General features: G+C 42.7%; 1 protein-coding gene across 8 annotated transcripts in view; it reads right to left on the bottom strand.

Annotated features, from left to right (window-relative positions):
* Positions 1–18,928, bottom strand: part of rpgrip1l (RPGRIP1 like) — a 212,816-nt gene that overhangs the window by 143,440 nt on the left and 50,448 nt on the right. For all 8 annotated transcript variants that reach the window (XR_013886469.1, XM_080187007.1, XM_080187008.1 and 5 more), the window contains exons 7-8: positions 3,605–3,710; positions 48–194 (exon numbers count right to left, since the gene is read on the bottom strand). Coding sequence is in view for 7 of the 8 variants with exons in the window: in XM_080187007.1 (XP_080043133.1) it covers positions 48–194; positions 3,605–3,710 (253 nt within the window). In the remaining variant the exon portion in view is untranslated. The remainder of the gene's footprint in view (positions 1–47; positions 195–3,604; positions 3,711–18,928) is intronic.

An 18,928-nucleotide genomic window follows, 5' to 3' on the forward strand; every position in this document is an offset into this window, starting at 1 on the left:
TGCCCAATGCAGTATTACTTTCAACGTAATATCAAAAACAAAACTACCTCCACAGCTGTGTTTTGAGAAAGAGAGGTTGAGTGGAGCTGATTTTCAAGAAAAAGGCACTTAGAACGTTCCTCTTTCAGTTGTGCATTCAGTTCATCAACTTTACTCATTAAAGCATCATGACTGGCTTTCATGGTTTTCTGGTTCTGTAAGACAATACATCTTCAATGTGGTACCATGATTGCACATTACAAACTTAGGCTGTAGACATGCACAGTTTACTTCACAATTAATGATGTCTGATAGTCTATATTATTAAATATTTAATATTAATATAAATCTGTTATTTAACATTGTCCAACTCTGCCACAAAAAAACATTTTCCAAAATGTTGCATTTTATTTTGCACAGGCTTCTCAAATAAAAGACAACGCATTCAATTCAAGCATAGGACTGATGCTATAAAAGTTTCAGCAGCTGAGGAAGAACTTGGACCCCAATTTTCCTTATACAAAATACAAAAACTATCATGAAAAACTCAATAAATCAATTAAAAAATAGCTCTGAAAAGGTCATTTATGACCTAAGGAGAGTTAAGCCAGAGAGGTTGGTCAGACTTTGTGGAGGCTATAAGTTGCTGTCCATCAAGTTTCTAAGATTGACAGCTACACCATGCCGTGGGTTAAAGACCTGTACATCAGGTTAACTGGTGGCCAGGAATATTCTAAATTGGACATGAGTTATACACATCTCCAACTTGAATTAGGTGAGCCTCCCTGGATATGTGAGAGAATTAATAAACACAAAGGCCTATATGAGTACACTTGACAGCCCTTCATGGTCTCGTCCACATATGTCATTTCAACAGGTTGTGGAGAACGTACTGTAGGGTTATCTCAGGTAGCTGTGTACCCGAATAATGTCTTTGTCACAAGAACTTTGGAATGTGAATACTTAGCAAACCTGCAAGAGGTCTTATGGTGATTTTCAGAGGTAGGGGTACACCTGGAAAGGGAAAAATGTGTCTTCCAAACAAGTGCCATAACCTATTTGGGCTATCAGGTGGATAGGAAGTGCCTCCATCCAGAGGAGGACAAGGTAGGGGCCATTAGGAAGGCGCCAACTCCAAGGAATCCCATGGGATTGAAATTCTTCCTGGGGTTAGTGAATTTTTATAGGAAATTTAATCTGAATTTGGCTTCTTTACTGGTCCTCTTGCAGACCCTGATTGGAAATATCAAAGTTGGTTTTGGAGGGCACCGTAACTGAAACAGCAGCTTTTGGCTTCTGTTGGTCCGAAAACGACCTCACCCTGACAAGCAATGTCTCCCCTCACAGGGTTGGGGTGGTACTGGCACGTCGCTGGAAAGATGTCAATTGCATATGTATCAAGGACTCTCTCGGATGCTGATTGGAAGTATTCCCAAATCGAGAAAGAGGGGTTGGCAGTTGTCTTTGACATTAAAAAATTCCATCAATATGTCTACTGTAGATGCCTCATCATAGTAAGAGATCATAACCATTGCTGGGACTTTTAAAGAAGACAAAGCAATGCCCCTCATTGCCTCCACCTGGATACAGCATTGGGCTGTATTACTGGCAGCTTATGAATACCTCCTAGAGAACTGCCTTGGGACTCAGATAGCTATGGTGATGCACTGAGTCGTCTCCCATTGCTCATCAGCCCGTTTTTGCTACCAGCTGTGAAAGAGATCGTGATGACCCTCAATTCTTTAGTGCACCCTGCCGGTGTGTGCAAGGCAGATCAAGGCCAGTTTGCATAAGGAGCCAGTACTATCTAAATTAAAATACATATTACGTGGAGGATTCAGAGGACAGCTCTCAGATGAAATGAAAATCTGACAAAGAAAGATGAGGTCAGTGTTTAGAATAGTACCATCTTCTGGGGGTCCCCATATTTGTCCCTTGCTCAGGGCTATGTCCAATATTTATGGGATTACATCATGGCCACCCTGGGATTTCAAAAATGAAAATACTAGCCAAGAGCTCCACATGGTGGCTTGGCCTTAATGCAAACATTACCGATTAAGTCAGACGCAGCGAGTCATGCTAGGAGAACCAAAAATACCTGTTACCTTCCGTACATCTATAGGAGTGGCCTGTTAGCACTGGGTGCGAGTGCATGTGGACTTCGCTGGGCCTTTAATAGATTGCATATTCTTAATTATGGTTGATGCGCAATCCAAATGGTTGGAGATACATTGCATGAGTTCCACCAATTCCCATGCTACCACTGAGAAACTACGACAAAGTTTTTGGACACATGGGGCACCTTTAAGTCTTGGTTTCTGACAATTGCATTGCCTTTACTAGCACTGACTTTCAGACCTTTAGCTTTTCAGTGGAATCAAACACATCTGATCACCCGTCACCTAATCAGTTGACTGAATGGGCAGCGCAGTCTAAGTTCGACATGAAGGAGCAACCTGCAGCATCCACAGTGAACAAACTTGCATGATTTTTACTTGACTCTAGTACTATCTCTCACATTAGGACAGGAATCGCTCCAGTGGATCTGTCAAAAGACAGAGGCTTTGGAAAAAAATAAGCCTACTGTTCCCAAAACTGGCTGGGAGGGTGGAGCCCCAACAAGAGGACGAAAAAAACTATGATTCTGCAAGGACAGAAATAACATTCAAATCCAGCGACCCAGTCCAAGTGAGGAGCTTTAGGGATGGTCTCAGTTGGGCCCCTGGGATCATAACAGAAAAATCGGGGCCCATGCCTTATAAGGTCCAAGTGCAGGGCAAAATTGTTAGGAAGTATTTGGAACCATCTCAGGAGTAGGGAGCCCATGCCATTGCAGATGTCACTACCAGCCAAGGGGACAATCACTATCAACATCAAGCCATGACTGGAAGCCAACCCTCCACCTGTCCTCCTGGTGATGAGGACACAGATTCCAAAATGGAAGCGGAAGAGACTGGCACCCCAATTGAAACAAGACCTCAGGAAGAACCAGCATTAGTGCCTTTATGGTGCTCCCTTTGGAAGTGAAGGTCTCCGAGCCACTTCAAATTCCCAGATTTGGTCCTGCCTCCAATTGACCCCAGGCCGATCGCCAAGTGGTGGAAAAGGCCCACCAGTGGCCAGGTGCTAGGGAAGAGATAGCCTTGAGGAGGAAGGGATGGTAAAATGGCCACAAAGGATTGTCAATTAATCTCTCTGTGGGACCCATAGAGCACGAGCTCCACTATTAAGCAAGGGGAGGCTTGCCCAATAGGGAAGGAGCAGCTGTGAGTTTAAAACCAGCTGGCTGTATTCAGGACAGCAGTCTAAGGACTCCAAGGCTTGATCTGTACACTGTAGCTACAGAAGTGGTACTTTATGCATTTTTTAAATACAGGGTGATGTTAATGAAAGACTGACCTCAACGAGATTATTACAATAACATTACAAAAGAAACAGATTGGGCCTCATTCTTCAACCTCACCAACAGCTAGGATTTTCTAGTCCTGTTGCAGAGAATAGGGATTTGGCTAAGCGCCAAATTCTCCATACTCACTGGCAGTGGTAGTGGGGTGTGAATGGTCGGAGAATTCTGGCCATTGTGTTTTGGATGCAGCCATGTTGCCTATGATGGTTTAACTCTTACCTCTTGAATTTGCAAAAACTTTCCCTCCAAGACAGTAAGTGCAGCTCCTTTTTCCACAAGTTGTTTTTGTAGCTTTATCATCTCCACATTGTCTCTGATTGCTGTTCTGTAGGAGAAAAAAGTATTATGTATCATATCATGGACAATGCAGAATGGAGAAGATAGATTTTTCTTCTGGCATAATCCTTTTTAATCACACAATTTTTCCTTTAGTAGCTTCTAAGGAGCCAAACTTAACCTCTATTTATCTGTAGAAAATACAATTGCTAAATTTAAAAAATCTGATAAAGAGGGAAGATAATTGAACAGAAATATACATTTTCTAAACCTCTGAAGATTGGCATGTCAGTCAGAGATTTGGTCATTTTTAACTGCAGCCTTCCATCCATTGACACTCTATACTTCCCACTGCCTTGGAAAAGCAGCCAGCATAATTAAGGACCCCATGCACCTCGAACATACTCTCTTCTCCCTTCTTCCACCGGGAAAATGATATTAAGGTCTGTGGACACATACCAACCAACTCAAAAACAGCTTCTTCCCTGTTGCCATCAGACTTTTGAATAGACCTACCTCGCATTAAGTTGATCTTTCTTTACACCCTAGCTATGTCTGTAACACTACATTCTGTACTCTCTCTTTCCTTCCCCATGCATGGAATGCTTTATCTGTATAGTGCAAAGGAAACAATGCTTTTCACTGTATACTAATACATGTGACAGTAATAAATCAAATCAAATCACTTAACTGAGGATAGAAGAGTGGATTTTCCTAATGTTCATACCATATTGGCTTGTCATGTAAAATGTTCATGGTGCAAGGGATTTTTAAAATAAACACTTCTGCTGGTATGTACCACTTTAGCAAGCTCAGTTGTCTCATGAAATTGACCCTAATGGTTAATGGAAAATGGAAGCATTTTGAGAGATTTACTGGAGTACTAGGTATTTCAGCAACTCTGAAAGATAACTGGAAATGTTACTGCCAGGACATCAACTGTCACTTTAAATTGCCATTTTAGGAGCAATGATTTGATTACTTTAAAAGTACTTAAAATGATAAAAAGCAGATGCAGGATGAATAAGGAAAGAGTAGAGTTCAGCAAATTATCATTTCAACTCCAGGACTAGGCTTAAAAGTTAGTCCAGGCTGATAAGCCAGAAGTTTTCTTTTTTTCACAGCTGCGAAAGTCCTGGGTGAAACATATTTGTCCAGTTCCAAACCAGTCCTAGTTGTTGATTAGGCAAAGGATGAATTCTGATTGTAAATGGATACAAATTAGATGTCTCATTCTGAGACTCCATAATAATAACTACTGGTCGCAATGGAAATGTCCTACTGATGTAGTGGGAAATGATATTCTATGATTGGAGTTGACTTCTGTTAGCAATGCCAAGAGGGAAAGGAAACCTTTGCTCGACAACTGGCTTATGATGTTCTTCTTCTGACAGTTTTTCACCTTGACACTAAATGACATAATCGCAAAAGGTGCAACATGTCCAAAGCTGATATTCTGATCGAGGGAGGGAAATATCATTCCCCAAAATGTAAACCAATAAAGCAGAGATTGTTGGCCGGAATTTTACTGCCCCGCCTGCCACGGGAATCACTGAGGGGCAGACAATGAAAAGATCCGTTGACCTTGAGTGGGATTTTACTGTTTTAGGATGAGCAGTTTTCTCCAAAAAATTAAATATTTTATGAAGTGTTTTGTTTACATAGCACAGATATGAAGATTGGATGTTAGACAGTGCTTAAGGGCAGAATGCTTGTATTTGCCTCAAGGCAGATTTGTTGTGCATTATAAGAGCATGGCATACAAGATGTTCTGTACCAAATTCTATTTAGTATCCATTCAATATACCAACTGGTTTAGCCAGGTATTTACTGGAATTTTGAGCAGTGTATCCTCAATCTATTTTGAATATTTCTCAGCAGTGAATCAAAAAAAAGTGTTGACCATTCTGATCAGATGGTTATGCCATACAGTTTTGTGTGAAAAAATAATAATCTTCGACAAATTCAAACAGCAAATAACCTTTGTTAGGTGTTTCTAAAGGACATAAATATATACATGATGAGGAAATCGCAAACACATGTAAGAAAAAGTCAATCAATCTTATGCCTTGCCAAATTCATTACATATTTTATCGTTTTTTGACAAATAAGATTACAAAATTATGACAGAAACAGGCATTAAAGAAAAAGGAAGAGACATCTGCAAGCCACCTGAAGATGCAAGGTGTGGTCTTGTTTATGATCTGAAATCTAACAGTGCCTTATAGGTTTTTGTGGAACAAGCTATTAAAAAAGCATGCAATCTAAAAATGAGGATAAAGCCCATTGTACAAGGATGTGAACTGGATGTACAAGTACCTATTGGAAGCAATCTTGACAATCATGTCAAAGACAATGTAATTGTTTCTCCATACTATAGTGCTGGTAGCACTATATGGAAGAATGTTACCACTTATGGAGTTGGGGATGATGTTTTGATGGAACCTTTCATTCTACACAACTAATTTGCAAAAAGCTCCACACAAAAAATTACGTTTCATAAAATGACAACATTTTGTTTCAATACATTTCAATAAAATGTAAAGAAATCTTGTAGATGGATAATTTACAAATATCTAGTTGTAAGAGGTATAATGAACATTGTATTCTTTGAGGTTTAGTTTAGCAAATTTCTAAAATTTTTACTGCCTTTTAACTTTGCAGCATTGCAATGTTTGTCTGTCTGGAAGGGCCAGTCAGCCACAACTTTTCATATCATGTTGGATTCAGGCATTTATATTCCTGGACTTAGGTGTCTAGAGATGTTAGGGCCTTCTCTAACCATTTTCTCTGTCTTGGGCTTTACCATTCAAATTGATATCCTTGCTTTATAGTAATAGATTAACTGCATTATTTTGTTCTGTACATTAAGCTCCAATGTCGATTTAAGATTATTCTTTAAGAATTCATAACTTGTTATTATCCATTTGCCTGCTTTCACAAGTTAAAATATCTTACAGGCCTTTAATAAAATTTTAAAAAAGTTTGTGTCTGTATGCAAGCTTTTATGTACTTTTTTTATGTTCTGTAAATTATTGTATTGATCTGATTTTTGATCAATAAACATGTGCCAGCAGTAAAAAGGAATTTCTAGTTAAGTTTCTTGCACAAGAACCACAAAGCAAAGACATACACATCTTCTAAAACTTTCTATAAGAAAAGGAAATGAAAAATGTGTGGAACATATGGCTGCAGAATGTTTTTCACTGAGAGCTGTATATGGCAGCACAAAACAGTATTCCTTTTCAAATTTCTACAATGTTTACATGTAATAAACAAATAAAAGTGGTGTGCTAATCTCAACTTAATTACTGTGGTTATTTGGTAGGACACATTGTTGCATAATTCCTTCCCTCTCTCAAATGAGCAATTTGAACAGTAACTATGAGTTATCATATGCCATGCTGTAGAGCTCTGGAGAGTGATGTACATGTCTAACCTCTCACTAGCAACATTCTGTCCCATTATTTGCAATTAAATTTATGATGCATTATACAATTTTGGAGTTAAAAAGAAACAGCCTTTATGTCAATTTCAGATTGGTTCTATATTGTCAAAGAAATAAAGTGAAAGGACAACAGCTATCTTGCCTTTTGCAACAGTTTTAAAATCTCCCATTGATGCAATTGGGCTATATTAGAGTTCATTTGGCCTTTTCAATCAAACACATCAGTCACAGGAACCAGGTTCACACCGTTTCAGCTTTTTGAGGGATGCAGTTGCTGAACCAATGCAAAGCAAATTTTTAAGGGAAAAAGTAACCTAAAAGGTAGTCTTGGTTATCTTTTAAGCTTCTAATGTTAAAACAAGCCAAATGTATCTTTATCAATAACTTTCTGAAATCACATGCCTCTTGTGACTTCTCACATTTTACAGCCCCAATGCTGGTTGATCATCTTTCTCCATTTCCTACTGCCAGTCACTGATTCCTCTTCTAATCCTGCTGCACCTTAGTCACATGTCACTGTTCCTTTCCATCTAGTTTTAGGCCTTTTGTCTCCTTCTTCTTGGCAGTCCCAACTCCATTATCCACCAACAAATGACTATACCCATTTCAACTTCTTCTCGGCTACTTTTTTTTAATGCTCTCACAATCTTCACTGACCCCCTGATGTAACTGGTTCTTGTTGCTGTCCTTTCTCATCAGTCAACAAATCCATCTCAGCATCTGCATCTAATTAGTATCCAATCATTGTTCCTCTCTTCTTGATGTTGCCCAAGTTTCTGTACTATATAGAACAAGTTTGATTTCAACTGTCTTGTAGATTTTTCCTTTCAGTTTCAGTGATACTTTTCTATCACATAACTTTCTGAAATTGACACACTAAAATACCCAGTAAGCAAACATTTCTGTTTAGGCAAAAATTAATTTTTTTGCCAAATGAGTATACCAAAAGAAAAATACTTTCACTGTTACAAACTTAAAGTCTTTTTGAAGTGTCACCTGGCATTGTATACTATAAGGTAATAAATAGTGTTAGTTTATAATCAATATTAGAACATTTGATTAATTGAATTTGCAAATAATTTACAATACTGCTGGATTTGCTTTAAAATTAAAGGCAATAAGCAGTATTGTAACCTACCGCTGTCATACTTCAGGAAACATGTGAAATGAAGGTGTTTAGAAGGGACAGCAAAAAGGTTTGATTGTGCAGAAAATCTATAAGTAGTAAAGTATAATTTATATAATTGGAATTAATAGATAAGGAACATATGGTAAGGAAGGCAGACAGCCAAGCTACTCACTTATAAAATATTGTGTTTAAATAATGCAACATTAAATGGCACACATGCACAAATCATAGATCTATGTTCAAAGTTGGACCACAACAACTATAAAAGTTTGATTTTAATAAAGGCAAATACTTTGATTTTGTTTCATAGCAACATAAAATTTTGGATAACTACCAGTTCTTAAAAAGAAAGCCAAACCAAAGTGGTCAAGTCAGTATACAAAGCAAATTTACATTAGATTTATTAGTATTTCAAAGGATATTTCCTCTAGCTATTAATTTAAAGGTTGTCAGTATCATTGCATTGGGTGGGGTGGGGGGTGGGGGGAGGGCGAGTGAGTTCTGTGATGACTAAGTAGTTAAATCATGGAGTCACAGGCTCTGCCACAGGCGGGACAGGTGGTGCCTGATGAGTTGTGTGGGTAGGACATTCTAGATTCTGGATACATTTTCCACTGTTTATGCATGGCCTCCAAATGCTCCACTCGTTGATGCTCAAAGTGGTTGTTGTCCTCGCAAATGCTTTGTCTCTAGTAAAGGGCAAACAATTCCCACATGTCAGTGGGGATGTTTCATTTATTATAAAACAGAACCTCAAAGATAATAACCTCTGTGTCATTAATTACAATACTGCTGGAGCTAAATAGGAGTATACTGTTGGAACAGTCTTCGCCTGACTTGTGCTGGAACCTGTGTTCTCATGAGTTGTATGGAAAGGGGTTTAACCTAAATAGTAGGGGTGAAGATCAGGTGAGAGAAGATGTGATAAATTAAAGAGAAAGAATGAGGCAAAAGAGAAAGGTAGCATTCAGGGTATTGAAAATTTAAGTGTGGCAGGAAGAGACAGTATACAAACTTAAGAGTGCATCAGCAGATAAGGCTAGAGTTGTGAAAACAATAAAAAACACATTATTAAAGGCATTCTATTTGAATGCACATAACATTCACAACAAAGTAGATGAATTGATGGCACAAATGGAAGCAAACAGATATGATCTAATTACCATTATGGGGGATGTGGCTACAGGGCAACGAAGGCTGGGAGCTGAATGTTCAGTGGTATGCCAACATTTAGGAAAGATAGGCAAAAAAGGAAAAGGAGGTGGAACAGTGTTGTCAATAAAAGATGAGGTCAGTAAGTTAATGACAGAGGATCTTAGATGGTGGATCAAGATGTAGAATCAGTTTGAGCAAAGCTAAGAAATAACAAGGATAACAAACATTTGGAAGAGTTTTTATTGGCAATCAAACAGTAGTGGTAATGTAGGGCATGGTATAATGCAGGAAATTAGAAGTGCATATAACGAAGGTAATACAGTAATCACGGGGAACTCCAAACAGCACAAGAACTTAGCAGCAGGAATAGATCATATAGTCAACCGAGCCCATTCAATACGATCACAGCTGCTCATCCATTCCAAAGTCTTTTACCCACACTATCTCCATATCCCTCTCTGTTATTGGCATTTAGAAATCTGTCCATCTCTACTTTAAACATACTCAATGACTGAACTTCCACAATACTCCAGGGTAGAGAAATCCAAAGATTCACAACACTCTGAGCAAAAATATTTCTCCTCATCTCGGTCCTCAGGGCTTTCCTCTTATGTTGAAATTGTGTCCCTTGGGTCAGGACTCCCAAACCAGGGGAAACTTCTTGGCTGCATTAACGCTGTCTAACTCTTTCAGTAGCACTAATGCTGTGGAGGCTAAATTCCTGTAATGTATACAAGATGGCTTTCTAGAATGGCATGTTGAGGAACCAAATGAAGAACAGGCTATTTTAGATCTGGTACTATGCAATGAGAAAGGGTCAATTAATAATGTTGTACAGGGGCATGTAGCAATGAGTGACTATAAAATTATAGAATTTTACATTAAGCTTGAAAGTGATATAGTTCCATCTGAAATTGGGATCTTAAAACTAAACAAAAAAAAAGTACAAATGCAATGGGGAGCAAATTGGCTGTGGTAGGTTGGGGAATTACTTTAAAAGATATGATGGTAGACAGGCAATGGCTAGCATTCGAAGAATTAATACATGGGAGGGTGATTTTACAGTTTTGATATGTGCTGAATCTGGGTGTAATTCAGATCCGACTGGAAACCTGTTCCCTAGCGCCCCCATACGCACGTAGTCTGAAAAAAAGAAATTGCATGTCTTTATTGCACTGTGGATGGGGCTTATCATGCCCAAAACAGTGCAGCTCTGATCAGAGCCTTCAACTGTGCATGTGCAGTGAAAAAAACTTGAAAAATGCTCCTCTGCCACATCGCTCCCAGGCTGCAAAAAGCAGGTAAAGCATAAAGCAGCCTGGGAGCAATGACCCCCACCTACAGTGCCCCAGCCCCACAACATAACTGTCTCCCTAATACACCCACCACTGCACCCCCCGCCAGACTAATCATGACCCCCAGCCCCCTTCCTCCCCACGGATGCCTGCAGAGTGGCAGCGGACCCCCCCTGCCCCCCCACCCCCACTACTAGTGATCCATGTGGCCCACCTCCCTCCTCCCATCCTCCCCACCAAAAAGCAATCTGGACCTCCCTACTCCCCACCGGAGAACCATTTGGCATCCACCCCCCACCCCCCACCCCCTCCCCCACAACCCCCCCCACCCCCACAACCCCCCCCCCACCCCAACCCCCCAACCTCCCCCCCACCCACCCCAACCCCCCAACCTCCCCCCCCACCCACCCCAACCCCCCAACCTCCCCCCCCACCCACCCCCAACCCCCCAACCACCCCCCTCCCACCCACCCCAACCCCCCAACCTCCCCCCCCAACCACCCCCCTCCCACCCACCCCAACCCCCCTACCTCCCCCCCCCACCCACCCCCCCAACCCCCCAACCTCCCCCCCCACCCACCCCCCACCACCACCCCCACGCCCCCACCCCCCACCAGGGAATGATTGGGCCACTCTCCCCCCCTCATGAAAGAATGATTGGGCCTCCCTCCTCTTCCTCTACCAGAAAATGATCTAGCCCTTCCTCCTCTCCCCCTCGCAACAGAGAACAATCTGGCCTCCCCCTCCTCCTTCCACCCCCATCAGAGAATGAACTCCCCCACCACCACCACCACCATCACCAATCTGAGTTAGAGGGCCGCTGGAAGCTCTGAACTTACCTCTTCAGAAGCTGGAGCGCCCAAAACAGACCTTTGCCAAGCATGTCTGTTTCGCACCGAATCTGGACAGGCGAACGCGATGGTAAAGGGGGAAATGCAAGCAGGATTGGGCATCCAGCTCATTATGTTAATTTAAATGTATTTAAATTCTGATCGCAATAATTTTCAGGCCTTGGTAAAGTGGGGATCTGTGCTGATGCAGGCTCGGATCGCACTATTCGTCCCACGTCTGATTTTACTAAGTTACCACACCCAAAAACGGGCGCAAGGCAATGGTAAAATTGGGCCCATGGTTTGTAACAAATTTGCATTCCTTTGAGGCACAGAGCCAAAGGTAGCAATTAGGGAATTGATAATCTGAGTGTGACAGGAAGAGAGAGTATACAAACTTAAGAATTCACCAGCAGATAAGGCTAGAGGTTGTGAAAACAATAAAAATGGCAGGATTAAAGGCACTCTGTCTGAATGCATATTTCATTCACAACAAGGGATTTACAGCAGAAATGGGAGTGAACAGTATAATCTAATTACCATTAAACAGAAGTGTCGGCAGAGCAACAGAGGCTGGGAATTACCAATTTAAGATCCTCTCTCACTAATTTACTGATCTCAGACTTTATTGACAAAACTATCCCACTCCCTTTTCGCATATCCTTCACTGTGCATGGTCGCACAGTGGTTAGCACTGCTGCTTCACAGCTCCAGGGACCTGGGTTCGATTCCCAGCTCGGGTCACTGTCTGTGTGGAATTTGCATGTTCTCCTCGCGTCTGTGTGGGTTTCCTCCAAAGATGTCCAAAGATGTGCGGGTTAGGTTGATTGGCCATGCTAAAATTGCCCCTTAGTGTCCAGGGATGCATAGGTTAGAGGGATTAGTGGGTAATAATATGTAGAGATATGGGGTAGGGCCTGGGTGGGATTGTGGTCGGTGCAGACTCGATGGGCTGAAGGGCCTCTTTCTGCACTGTAGGGTTCTATGATTCTAAATGTGGAATATTTTCGATCGTTCAGTATCTAGCCTTATTGCATTTTACAATTCAGCAAACGAGGACGAAGAAAATGATAAAGAAGGAAAAATGGAACTTGAAAGTAAACTGGCAAGAAGCATAAAACACAGGCTGTAAAAGCTTCAAAAGGTATGTAAAAAGGAAAAGATTCACAAAGACAAAAGGTGACCTACTATAATCTGAGACAGGAGAGATTTTTATTCTTTCATGGGACATAGGCATCGCTGGCTAAACCAATATTTTTAGTGCCCATCCCAATTGCCCAAGGGCTTTTAGAGCGCACGGGATTGGGGGTAATATATTGGCATGGACTGAGAACTGGTTAATGGACAAAAAACAGAGAATATGAATAAATGGGTCATTCTCAGGTTAGCAGGCTGTGAATAGAGGGATGCCACAAAGATCAATGCTGGGGACCCAGCCAATCACAATCTATATCAATGATTTGGACGTGGAGGCCAAATGTAATATTTCCAAGTTTGCTGATGACACAACACAAAACTAGGTGGGAATGTGAATTGTGAAGAGGATACAAAAAGGCTTCAAGGGGTTCTAGACAGACTAAATGAGTGGGCAAACACATGGCAGATGGAATTTTTATTGCCCATCCCAAATGCCCAATAATGCCTATGTCCCGTGAAAGAATACCAACAGTAAAACAATAAAGAATAGAGATTCAAAAGAGAGATTAAGGAAATGGCAGAAAAATGAAATACACGTTCCATGTCTATCTTCATGGAGGCAGATAAAGTTAAAGTTTTAAAATTTACTTAGTCACAAGTAAGGCTTAAATTAAAACTGCCATGGAATTATTGCAAAATTCCTCCAGTCGCCACACTCCGGCACCTGTTCGGGGTCAATGCACCTAACCAGCACTTCTTTCAGATTGTGGGAGGAAACTGGAGTACCCAGAGGAAACCCACACAAACAAGGGGAGAATGCACAAACTCCACACTGACAATGAACCAAGCCGGGAATCGAACCCAGGTCCCTGGTGCTGTGAGGCAGCACTGCTAACTACTGTGCCATTGTGCCACCCATACAAAAAACTTCCAAGAAATACCAGAGAACCAAGAGACTAGTAAGAATGAAGAACTGAAAGAAATTTGTATTGAAAAGGCAGTATTGGAGAAACCAATGGGACTGCAAAATTGTTAAATCCCTTGGACGTGATGATATTGATCTCAGGGTGATGAAAGAGCTGGTTGTAGAAACAGTGGAAATATTGGTGGTCACCTTTCAAAATTCTATAGATTCTGGAATGATTCCTGCAGATTGGAAGATAGCAAATGTAATCTTATTAGTTAAGAAAAGACTAAAGGAGAAAATAGGAAATTACAGATGTGTTAGCCTAACATCAGTAGTAGGAAATATGCTAGAATCTATAATAAAGGATGTGATAATAGGATACCTACAATAGAATGATAGGACTGGGCACAGTCACAATGGATGTATGAAATGGAAATCATGCTTAACAAACCTGTTGGGAGATTTTCTATACAAGAGATTAGTCAGCAAAATTAGAGGACATGGGATTGGGGGTAATATACTCGCATGGATTGATAATTGGTTAATGAACAAAAATAGAGAATATGAATAAGTGGGTCATTTCTCAAATTAGCAGGCTGTGAATAGTGGGATACCACAAAGATTGGGCTTGGTGCTTGGGCACCATCCAAACACAATCTATATCAATGATTTGGATGTGGGGACCAAATGTAGTATTTCCAAGTCTGCTGATAACATAACATAAAACTAGGTGCGAATGTGAGTTGTGAAGAGGATGCAAAGAGGCTTCAATGTGCTTTAGACAGGCTAAATGACTGGGCAAATACATGGCAGATGGAATATGGGAAGATGGCAGGCATTGCACTTGTTGCCTTTCCCTGACTACTCTTGAAGTAAATAGCTTGCAGGGTCATTTCAGAAGGCAATTAAGAGTCAAAATCTGGACTAATATTTTGGCCAGACTCCTTTAAGAAGGCAGATTTCCTCCCCTGGAGGGCATGAACTGAATGGGTGTTTACAATAATCTGGTTGTTTCATGATTATTATTGAGAATTGAAAAAACCTTTTCATTCTTATTCATTGATCCCAAGATTTAAAAGTGCTTAATTTTTGTATGAATATATTGGATAATTAGATAACTTCTGACCTTCCCACTGATGTGATTAAACTGGTTCTAGCTTTGAAATTAATGGATTATCTCCCCATGTTTGCCCCACTGCAATCATCCACAACAGAGACTTGAGCACAAAATCTGTATTGTCACTGAGTGCAGTACTGAGGCTGTTGCACATTCTGACTTTCAAATGAGACATGGAACTAAGACCCCAGAGGACAGCAGCAGAGTATTCTCCATGTCCTAGCCAATACACATCCTAAGAAGTCTCACAACACCAGGTTAAAGTCCAACAGATTTATTTGGTAGCAAAAGCCACTAGCTTCCGGAGCGCTCGCTGCTCCTTCATCAGGTGAGTGGGATTTCAGTTCACAAACAGGTCATATAAAGACACAAACTCAATTTACAAAATAATGGTTGGAATGCGAGGTTTCATAGGTAATCAAGTCTTAAAGGTGTAGACAATGTGAATGGAGAGAGGGTTAAGCATAGGTTAAAGAGATGTGCATTGTCTCCAGCCAGGACAGTTAGTGAGATTTTGCAAGCCCAGGCAAGTCGTGGGGGTTATAGATAGTGTGACATGAACCCAAGTCCCTGGTTGAGGCTGTCTTCATGTGTGCAGAACTTGGCGATCAGTCTCTGCTCAGCTGTGTGTTGTGAAGGCCACCTTGGAGAACGCTTACCCGAAGATCAGAGGCCAAATGCCCGCGACCACTGAAGTGTTCCCCAACAGGAAGAGAACACTCTTGCCTGGTGATTGTCGAGTGATGTTCATTCATCTGTTGTCGTAGGATCTGCATGGTCTCCCCAATGTACCATGCCTCAGGACATCCTTTCCTGCAGTGTATCAGGTGGGCAACATTGGCCGAGTTGCAAGTGAATGTATTGTGTACCTGGTTCACAATAAACTGGAACAGCCAACAGAGAGATCCACGGTTGAGCAACCGAAGAGGAAAGAGTTGAATTGGACTCCTCCGGAAGGCTGCTGCCCTCAACTTGACATGTATGCCCAAGCCATCAGAAGGTGCGTCAATGCCAGATTCATCAGCCACACTTACAGGACAGCCCCAAACATCACTCAAGCACAACGCAATGCCATCTGTGCTCTCAGGACCAATCGCATCATTGTCATCAAACCAGCAGACAAAGGGGGGGCCATCGCCATACTGAACAGAATGGATTACTGCAAAGAAATGTACTGACAACTGAACAATGAGGAACACTACAGACAGTTACCCGCAGATCCTACCAAAGAACACACCCATCAACTCAACACACTGATCAAGATATGCGATCCGGATATTCAGAGCACCCTCCGTGCTCTCATCCCACATACTCCCTGCATTGGAGATCTCTACTGCCTCCCGAAGATACACAAAGCAAACACACCTGGCCGTCCCTTCATATCGGGCAATGGGACCTGTGTGAGAACCTCTCCAGCTATGTCGAGGACATCCTGAAACCCACTGCACAAAGAACCTCCAGTTTTTAATCGCAACACTATGCACTTCCTACAGAAACTCAGCACACATGGAGCAGTTGAACCAGGAGCACTCCTTGTCACAATGGATGTCTCGTCACTCTACACCAGCATCCTCCACCATGATGGCATTGCTGCAACTGCCTCAGTACTCAACGCTAACAACTGCCAGTCTCCAGATGCAATTTTACAACTCATCCGCTTCATCCTGGACCACAATGTCTTCATCTTCAACAACTACGTTGCTAGGAGAACGTTGTTAGGAAGGCTTATGGGATGTTAGCCTTTATAGGAAGGGGCTTAGAGTATAAAAGCTGCCGTCTAATGCTTCAGTTATACAGAACGTTGGTTAGACCGCATTTGGAGTACTGCGTCCAGTTCTGGTCACCTTACTACCGGAAGGACGTGGAGTCTCTGGAAAGGGTGCAGAGGAGGTTTACCAGGATGTTGCCTGGCATGGGGGGACTGGGTTACGAGGAGAGATTGAAGAGACTGGGGCTATTCTCCTTGGAAAGACGGAGATTGAGAGGGGACATGATAGAGGTATATAAGATACTGAAGGGAATAGATAGAGTTAATAGTGAGAGACTGCTCCCTAGACTGGGTACGAACACGAGAGGTCATCACTTAAGGGTGAGGGGGGGAGGTATAATTTGGAGGTAAGAGGAAGGTTCTTTACGCAGAGAGTTGTGGGGGTCTGGAATGCGCTACCGAGTAGGGTGGTGGAGGCAGGAACGTTGGACTTGTTTAAGATGCAGTTAGATAGGCACATGAGTGAAACGAGAATGGAGGGATTGTGGACAAGTCCCCAGGACCGGATGGAATGCATCCGAGGGTTCTGAAAGAAATGGCGGAGGTGATAGTGGATGCCTTGGTGGTTATTTTCCAGACGTCGCTGGATTCCGGGGAAGTGCCGGAAGATTGGAAAACGGCTAATGTTACGCCGTTGTTTAAGAAGGGTGCCAGGCAAAAGGCGGGGAATTACAGGCCGGTTAGTTTAACGTCTGTGGTAGGTAAAATGTTAGAATCCGTCATTAAGGAGGAAATTGCGAGGCATCTTGAAGGGAATTGCTTGATAGGGCAGACGCAACACGGTTTCATTAAAGGGAAGTCGTGTCTGACAAATTTACTGGAGTTCTATGAGGATGTGTCTAGGGCGGTGGATAGAAGAGAGCCGGTGGATGTGGTCTTTCTGGATTTTCAGAAGGCATTTGATAAGGTACCTCACAAGAGGTTACTGCAGAAGGTCAGAGGACATGGAGTTGGGGGTAGGGTGTTAGCGTGGATAGAGGATTGGTTGTCAAATAGGAGGCAGAGAGTGGGGGTCAATGGGTGCTATTCGGATTGGCGGTTGGTGACTAGTGGGGTGCCCCAGGGGTCGGTGCTGGGGCCTCAGCTATTTATCATTTATATAGATGATCTGGAGGAGGGAACCGAGTGTAGGGTGTCGAAATTTGCTGATGACACCAAGATTGGGGGAAAGGCAAATTGTGTGGAGGGAGTGGAGAGTCTGCAGAAGGATCTAGATAGGCTGGGTGAATGGGCCAGGAAATGGCAAATGGAATTTAATGTTGGCAAGTGTGAGGTGGTCCACTTTGGTAGGAAGAATGGTAGGAAGGACTATTACTTACGTGGCGAAAAACTGCAGCAGGCGACGGTGCAGAGGGACCTCGGGGTCCTTGTGCATGAGTCGCAAAAACCCAGCCTGCAAGTGCAGCAGGTGGTCAGGAAGGCGAATGGGATGCTGGCCTTCATAGCGAGGGGGATTGAATATAAAAGTAGGGAGGTCTTGCTGCAGCTGTATAGGGCATTGGTGAGGCCGCAGCTGGAGTACTGTGTGCAGTTTTGGGCGCCGCACCTGCGCAAGGATATTTTGGCCCTGGAGGGAGTGCAGAGGAGGTTTACTAGGCTGATACCGGAGTTGAGGGGGTTGAGCTATGAGGAGAGGCTGAATAAACTAGGCTTGTACTCGTTAGAGTTTAGAAGAATGAGGGGAGATCTCATTGAGACGTATAAGATGATGAATGGGATGGATAGGATAGAGGTGGAAAGACTCTTCCCGCTCAAAAAAGACAGTAGGACTAGGGGGCACAGCCTCAAGATAAAGGGGGGGCGGTTCAGAACGGAGTTGAGGAGGAACTTCTTCACTCAAAGGGTGGTGAATCTCTGGAATTCTCTGCCCGTTGAAGTGGTGGAGGCTGCCTCGCTAAATATTTTTAAGAAGCGGGTTGATGGGTTTTTGATAAGAGAGGGGATTAAGGGTTATGGGGAGAGGGCGGGAAAGTGGAACTGAGCCACGACAGATCAGCCATGATCTTATTGAATGGCGGGGCAGGCTCGAAGGGCCAGATGGCCTACTCCTGCTCCTATTTCTTATGTTCTTATGTTCTTATGATATGGTAGGGGCTATTAAATAGGGTTAAACCTCGGGAGACACCGGAAGGGCAGGCTGTATGATTAATTTTTTTTGTCTTTATTCCACAGGTGGAGGTCCACCTCGTGTCAAGCGAGGGGCATGCACACGGCGGGTCGTGCGTGGGCTGCTCTTGGAAGTCCAGGAGTGGCCTAGTACTTCATGTCGGTGTGTGTGCTTGATCCTGGACCGATAGACGGGCTCCACAACAGCTCAGTGACTAGCACTGCTAGCTGTGCAGATACATGGATTTGGGCCTGTGTCTGTGGGAGTTTGCGCATTCTCCCTGTGGTTGCGTGGGTTTCCTCCGGGCGCTCCGGTTTCCTCCCACACCCCAAAGATGTGCTCTTAGGCTAATCGGTTTCTACCAAATTGACACT

This window comes from Carcharhinus amblyrhynchos, chromosome 4 (assembly GCF_965287045.1).
Source record: "Carcharhinus amblyrhynchos chromosome 4, sCarAmb.v2.hapA, whole genome shotgun sequence".
NCBI lineage: Eukaryota > Metazoa > Chordata > Chondrichthyes > Carcharhiniformes > Carcharhinidae > Carcharhinus > Carcharhinus amblyrhynchos.